A 7,959-nucleotide genomic window follows, 5' to 3' on the forward strand; every position below is an offset into this window, starting at 1 on the left:
CAGGACCCCGCGCACAGTTTAGCGAAGACATCACGGACTTCATCACTCCACACGCGCTCCCCTCCAAGGACTACATCCTTTTGGGAGACCTCAACTTTCACCTTGAAAAGAACAACGACCGCAACACCTCCACCCTTTTGGACAACCTCGCCAACCTCGGACTTAAACAACTTGTCACCACCTCCACCCACACCGCAGGTCACACACTCGACCCTATCTTCACCTCCAGCAAACATGTCTCCTTCAGCCACACCACAGATCTCCTTTGGACTGACCACAGCTGCGTTCACTTCACATACAACAAGCCCACTTCTAACAACCACCCCCAACCCACCCTGCAAAGAAACTGGAACAAAATCACCATCGACCAGATCTCCTCTTCGCTTCTTCTAAACCCCCCAGCACACTCTTCTAACCCAGACCAAGCTGCCACCAACCTCACCCAATGGTTATCCAACAGCGCCGACATCTTAGCACCACTGAAAAAACGACAAATCAAACTAGGCAGCAAGAAGGCCTCCTGGTTCAATGATGATCTTAAGAAATCCAAGAAACTCTGCCGCTCCCGTGAGAATGCCTGGAAAAAAGACCCAACCACCAGCTCCAAGGACGCCTTCAAAAACGCCACCCTCATACACCACCAACTGATCCGGACCGCAAAAAAAGCCGCTTTCAAGGACCGACTAGATAACAACGCCCACAACAGCAAGGAATTATTCAACATCGTCAAGGAATTTACCAACCCCTCGGCCAACTCCAACGACATCACCCCCTCTCAAGCCCTCTGCGACTCCCTAGCCTCATTCTTCCACAACAAAATCTCAGACATCCACAACAGCTTCGACAACCGACCCGAAGACCAACCCACACAACCCTCTGCAGGACCCCCACCCCCCTTGAACATCCTCAATGACTGGAACCCAATCTCCACTGAGGACACCATCCGCCTGATGAACTCTATCCACTCAGGATCCCCCACAGACCCTTGCCCTCACCACATCTTTAACAAAGCAGACTCCATTATAGCACCGCACCTCCGAGACGTCATCACCTGCTCCCTCAACTCCGCCACCTTCCCGGAAAGCTGGAAGCATGCCGAACTCAGCGCCCTCCTGAAGAAACCCACAGCTGACCCCACCGAACTCAAAAACTACCGCCCTATCTCACTCCTTCCATTCCCTGCCAAAGTCATCAAGAAAGTTGTCAACAATCAACTCGCCGCCTTCCTCGAAACCAACAAATCCCTCGACTCCTCACAATCCGGCTTCCGAGCCAAAAACAGCACTGAGACCACACTCATCGCTGCAACTGACGACATTCGATCTCTTCTGGACAACGGAGACACAGTCGCCCTCATCCTTCTCGACCTCTCCGCAGCCTTCGACACAGTCTGTCACAGCACCCTTCTACAGCGCCTCAGAAACGTCGGAATCCAAGGAAAAGCACTGGAATGGATCACTTCGTTCCTCACCGGAAGAACCCAGAGAGTCCGCCTCCCACCATTCAAGTCAGAGGCCACTGAAGTCATTTGTGGCGTGCCACAAGGATCTTCTCTCAGCCCCACCCTCTTCAACGTATACATGAGCCCCCTTGCAACCATCGCTCGCCAACACAACCTCAACATCATCTCCTACGCTGACGACACCCAACTGATCCTCTCACTCACCAAAGACCCTAACATCGCCAAAACCAACCTACACGAAGGAATGAAAGAAGTAGCCGAGTGGATGAAGCACAGCCGTCTGAAACTGAACTCCGACAAAACTGAAGTCCTCATCTTAGGCACCTCCCCCTCCGCCTGGGATGACTCTTGGTGGCCAGAGGCCCTTGGAAAGGCACCCATCCCGACAGACCACGCACGGAACCTGGGTATCATCCTGGACTCCTCACTCTCGATGACCAGACAAGTCAACGCCGTTTCATCATCTTGTTTCAACATCCTACGCATGCTCAAAAAACATTTCGCTGGATCCCCACCGAAACTCGTAAAACGGTCACCCACGCACTGGTCACTAGCCGACTGGACTACGGAAACACCCTCTACGCCGGCACCACCGCAAAACTCCAGAAAAAACTCCAACGCATCCAGAACGCCTCTGCCAGGCTCATACTAGACATCCCGCGTAAAGAACACATCTCTGGTCATCTGAAAACCCTCCACTGGCTCCCCGTAAATAAGAGGATTACTTTCCGCCTCCTAACCCACGCACACAAAGCACTTTACGAACTTGGACCTGAATGCCTCAACACACGACTGTCCTTCTACACCCCCTCCCGTCAGTTACGATCCTCCAACCAAGCTCTTGCCACTATACCTCACATCAACAAAACCACCATGGGAGGCAGATCCTTCTCCTACCTTGCAGCTAAAACGTGGAACTCCCTTCCCACTCACCTTCGCCTCACTCAGAACCACCTAGCATTCAGAAAACAACTTAAAACTTGGATATTCGACAAGTAATTCCCCACCCCTCCGCAAGCGCCTTGAGACCCTATGGGTATGTAGCGCGCTATATAAATCTCTCTGACTTGACTTGACTAGTAGAATTTCGGCTTGATTATGCACACTTGAACACACACAAATAAACATTAGTCTTTTAGTTGCTAAATCTGCTCTAAGACTAGTAAAGAACTATATCAAAGTTTGATCAATAAAAAGAAAAAGCATTGGCATGCACCAGGCCTACAAAATGACACCGCTGCTTATATTTCCTCTTAATTTACTAATCCAACTCGAATACGCAAATAAAAAGAGAAAATTGCACAGAAGCTTTTTTGTAAGCGTCGGTGGGGGAAGCAACACTGAGGGCATGATTGGTGGGAGCATTATGGAAGGCACAGCTGGGGTAAGCAGCATTGGGGGATGGGGAGGAGAAGCAACTGCAATAGAGAAGGGTGCTGGTGGGGGGAGAACATGGAAGGCAGATTGGGGAGAAGAAGCAATAGGCGACATAACAACATGGAGTGAGTTGGGGAAAAGCACCCGGGCAAGGAATCAATGGGGGGGAGGCATACAAGCAAGAGCAACATGGAGGTGTGCTGGGAGACACTCAGGGGCAGCAATGAGCAAAATGGAGTGCAGGTGAAGATACGTACACAAGGGAGAGAGCTTGAAAACACATGCACTCTCATGGAATGCTTAAGTAAAAAAAATAGAGCTTGAAAAGCAAGCAGTGGCAGCATAGAAGCCACCCAATCAAAAGGCATGGTAAAGAGGCTTTGCTCCATGGGAAGTACAAACATTAGATTGACAAACTGGGACACAGAAAAGAAGCCAGCAAATGAGAGTGACATGAAAGTCAACCAATGATAAGCAGTGGGCGGGATCCAAGCTCCTGTATGTCCTGGCAAGCAAACAATATGTTTTTCACAACCAGATAGCTCTGCTGTGTCTGGTAGTCTCCACCTAAAATCCACCTGGGAAGGCCCACCTAATTGGGGTTGAAGGGCCTTTTTAACGGTAAGCTGGTGGGCTGCTGGCAAAGAACTTCGGTCAGCAGAGCCTGTTGAGGCTCCTCTGATAGAAAGCCAATAGTTTTCGTGCCTCTAAATGATAAAAGAGATCTGCAAACTTGGTGGACGGGCTGTCCACATATTTGTCAGGGGACCTGCCTGCATCAACTTCTAAATAACTTTCTATGACTTTCATTTTACCTCCCCACAAATGATTGTATTTTGTGTCTGTATCTGCCTGGAATTGAGTATTTCTTTTATTTCTATGCTCTGGATGAAATTTTGTACATAGTGTATTTCTTTATCACCTACAGAGCTTACCTTTTATTCATGTCTTTTTGGTGCATTAGGTCCTTAATTTCTGTTAACTCCTGAGTATTCATTGTCTTCTGATTTGTATGTTCTTTATTTCTATTTGACTGTAGCAGACTTGTCTGCTGTTAAGTACGTGTTTTTTTTATTTATATTGTTCTGAGTATGGCCTTTATTTCAGTTTTAGCTTGCAGCTGAGTCTGCCATTTATTACTGAGTACTTAGAAACGAGTCTGGTTTTGATTTGTTTCTTCTTTCAGATGAATATGTTTTTTAAATATTATATTTGAGCTCATTATGCCTTTTAAGCCTTTCTCTAAAAATACCCTTAGCTCTGCACTCAGCTGAGTTTGTCTATTGTCATTTTATGGGTCCACAGCTCAGTATGACCTTATTTCCACTTTTTTAATGTATGCCCACAGCTTTGTGTGTCTTCTCAGTGCTCATGCATGGTTCTGTCAGCGCGAGCTCTCTGCAGCACCACAAATATTGCCCTCTTTGTGTCTTCTTTTCTCAGTCTCCTAGAACAGCCATCTTCATGGAGCAGGGACCACTCTACGTCTTCTGTACCCATCGCCTTCTACACCTTCACCTACTATGCCTTCCTCAATCGGAGCCCTGGATCTGGACCTTGCCGCGTGTGATCTGCCCTCGCCACTCAGAAGTGGCCAATCACTGCTGACCTTTCATTACATCCCGAGAGGGAAGGGCACTGAAGTGCTCTGTTGGCGCGTGGTGAAGGAAGGTGGGGATCTCGTACCGAGCCTAGAGGTCCAACTCTTTTTCCAAGAGTCTCAGATTATATATTGAAGGGTAGTGTAGTTCATCAAAGGCGGATCAGCCATGCCTCCGGGGCTTTTAATCAAATACACAGCCCTGGCGCCATCTTTGCTTCATTAATTTAGATTTTGTTTCTGGATTTTTAGTTGTTACTTTTAGAAAGTGATGTTTGTCTCTGACAGTCGGTCTGGTGGGAAGTCGGTACATAAACAGGGTTGTGCATACTCTTGGAAGAGCACTATTATTTGGGACTGTACAGTAACCATCATCGGATTGGCTGATTTGGGGGACCACGGTTGATGTGAGAGATAGACCCCAACTCAAGAGGCAGAAGAGGTCTCCTGTAAGAGGGATCACACCTCGAACGCAGTCACTGATTTCTCTCTGGGTAAATTTGTAGGACTTTCTCATTGGTCAATTGCAGAAGACTCCGCTCAATTCAATGAGGAGCATTGCTGGGGAGCAGTGGTATGGACTCGATGACCTCTGACCTTCTGATATTTACAATAGATCTTCGTTCCTGGGTACAGGGCAGCACTCGTGCGATGACGTCTGCAAGCCGGCTTCCTGGACAACGATTCAGCGATGTACACGATACCAAACTGTATTAAAGAGACTTTGTTTCTCCTAAATTTAATATAAAGAGCGGCTCATGGAGTGATTAAGTTATAGACCCTAACATCTGTCAATGTTTTAGGTTTGTAGCTTGTAGTGGTGATGGACGTCCGGGTAAGTTTTTGAAATCCTTTATTAGAACAACCTCATAGGACACAGGCAATACATGCACACACATGTGCTTTCCCAGCTCCAACCCCGCCAACAATCCAACTCTTCACCTTAAGAGCAGGGGAGAGACCTATCATTCTATCATTCATATTCTGCACGACACGCATCCAATTCTGCAAGACACGAAACCCCATAACTGCACACCCCTTACCTTTGATAAAACAAACAAAAACTTTTTTTAAAACTAACATAGGGTAATAATATTCGCAACTAAACTATTGTTACATTTACATACTGCAATCATAATCTTCTAAATCCTTAGGTTTCTTGATGCTTCTACCAAAGGTGCTTGTTCTAACACCACCCTTCTCTTTATTCATTAATGCACTATTTCCAACATCCTCAGATGTTCTCTGACTCCCCTGACTGTCATCTTCTCTCAAATGAACAGTTCAGTTTTCACACTCGTCATAATGTCCTTTAGCAATAATGCTCTCTTCTCGCGCCACTTCCAGTTTGGTACACAACCACCAGAATTTGTCTACCCAAACATTCTCAACCCTGTTCTTCATGTTCTCCACTCTACCAATGTCATGTCTTGCCGATGCTAACGGCTCATATGACAAATACTGCCGTGATCCAGTTCCACAGTATTGTTCATTACTTTCGCAATTTGTTTAGGAACGCTGAATTTGTTTCTCCCTTTAGCAACCTTCCTAACTGACTTAACACCGACCAATTAGCCCACCGTCAAATTCACCTCACAAACTCCATGTTTGGCATAAAAATATGACTTACTATTCTCCTAAGATGCTAGAATGCATTTTCTCTTTTCCTCTACATCCTAAACTATTTTTTTTCCTCTATTCATCCAACCAGGATCCGCTTTGTTATGCTGTATACGTCCTTTCGTCAGTTAAAATGGACTCTTCCCCACTGAATCATGGGGAGTCACCCTCTAGGTCAAAACCATTTTTCTCAATCCCGCATCCCAATGTTTCCTTTCCTGAGTGGCTAATTGCAAAATGCCCTAATCAATCTGTTTGCTCTCTCCACTGCGCCATTTCCCCTGGGATGAACCCCTGCCCGTCTTACTGGGAAAAACATCTTCTACACTAAGGATCAACTTAACTCCCTCAGAGAAGTGCCAAGAAGTAAGTGCCTACATACAATGTCCCCAAATAGTCTCATTAGGCGTTGCCAAACTTGTGGTTTTAAATGTTGTCACGCACTTGAAATACCCACAGCTCATAGTAACACAGAGACCATTAAAAGGTTTTTATTGAACTGCCGTTTATTAGTTAAACATTCATTGGAAATTTACCTCTTACTTGAAGAAGAAAGCCCAGCCGTTCTCTTTCTAACAGAGACTTGGTTGAATAATGACGCTGACCCTATGATTATCCAAGCACTTGCCCCAGGTTATGGAATGCTGAGGTTGGATCGAGATATAGGCAGAGGGGGTGGACTAGCTATCATATATAAGAATAAATTCCCCTGTTGTTCCACTAATAATCCTTTGCCAGACTGCGAAAGCATACATTTCATTTTAAACATTTTGCATGTTAGGACCTTCTTATGGATTAAAAAAGTGTCAGCAACAAATATAGGTACAATTTCTCGATCACACCAGGTTTTGAATCAAAAATTGAATGACTGTCATGTATATATCTTCTGGCCCGACCAAAATACTAGTGATGATGCTTTGATGTCCTCTTCCATTCAGATTCCCTCTCTCACTCAGCTCAATCCAGATCCCGTCGGTGGTGGCAGCCAAAATATGATACCAGGGGCCCCCTCAAGTCATAATGGTATAAAGAATATAATCAAAACAGATCTTTCAAGCTGAATTTTGGAAACCAGTATCATTAATAAGGACCACAAGTCGACCCTAGTCCGAGCAAACTTTCCACAGAGAATGCGCTTACCTCGAATGGACAAAATACGGTTGTGCAAGCCGACTCTCTGATTAATCCTCTTAATTCGCGGATCTGTAATTGCTTGCCAAATATGATGATCACATCCGGATGGAAATCGAGTCTCCGAGGTGAAAACTATTGATCTCGTCAATGGAATATGGGACAGTCTGCTTAATACAATGGACAATCTCACCAATGCCATTCATTTCCACTCGGTCACGTTGAACATTCAGGTGGATTTACTAAATATGCTGGCTCTCTGTCTTGCAGGAATAGACACTAAGCTACTGTACCTATCAAACGTGGTGGCTAACGCACAATCCAACAACAATAACCAACTGATGACATGTACTTGCACTCATATAAACGATAAAATCTCGGAGCTACCAACTATAGTAAAATCATTAGCAACAGAGGTCAAGACAATGTCAGACAGATTTGCTGAAGACAAAGCAGGTTCAATTAAAAAAGACTATGGGCCAGATGTAGGAGCCCTAATACCGGTCGGAAACGGCCGAATTCGGCCGTTAACAACCGGTATTTGGGTTTCCAGATGTAGGGGGCCTAATACTGGTCGGTAACGGCCGAATTCGGCCGTTAACAACCGGTATTTGGGTTTCCAGATGTAGGGGGCCTATATTTTACTGATTCTGTAAAGTTACCGAATCGGTAAATTTACAGAATCGGTAAAATACCGATTCGGTATATTTACCGATTCGGAAAAACCATATGTAGGTGGCACTCCTAAGAGTGCCACAGGCCCTTAAAA

General features: G+C 45.7%; 1 protein-coding gene across 1 annotated transcript in view; it reads left to right on the forward strand.

Annotated features, from left to right (window-relative positions):
• The window catches only part of LOC147709984 (class II histocompatibility antigen, M beta 1 chain-like), a 121,232-nt gene extending 116,044 nt beyond the window's left edge, over positions 1-5,188 (forward strand). The window contains exon 6 of the mRNA XM_086920673.1: positions 4,283-5,188. Within this exon, the coding sequence (XP_086776799.1) occupies positions 4,283-4,290 (8 nt within the window). The 3' untranslated portion in view covers positions 4,291-5,188. The remainder of the gene's footprint in view (positions 1-4,282) is intronic.
• Positions 5,189-7,959: the final 2,771 nt, after the last annotated feature.

Source organism: Lissotriton vulgaris, chromosome 5, assembly GCF_964263255.1.
Source record: "Lissotriton vulgaris chromosome 5, aLisVul1.2, whole genome shotgun sequence".
Taxonomy (NCBI): domain Eukaryota; kingdom Metazoa; phylum Chordata; class Amphibia; order Caudata; family Salamandridae; genus Lissotriton; species Lissotriton vulgaris.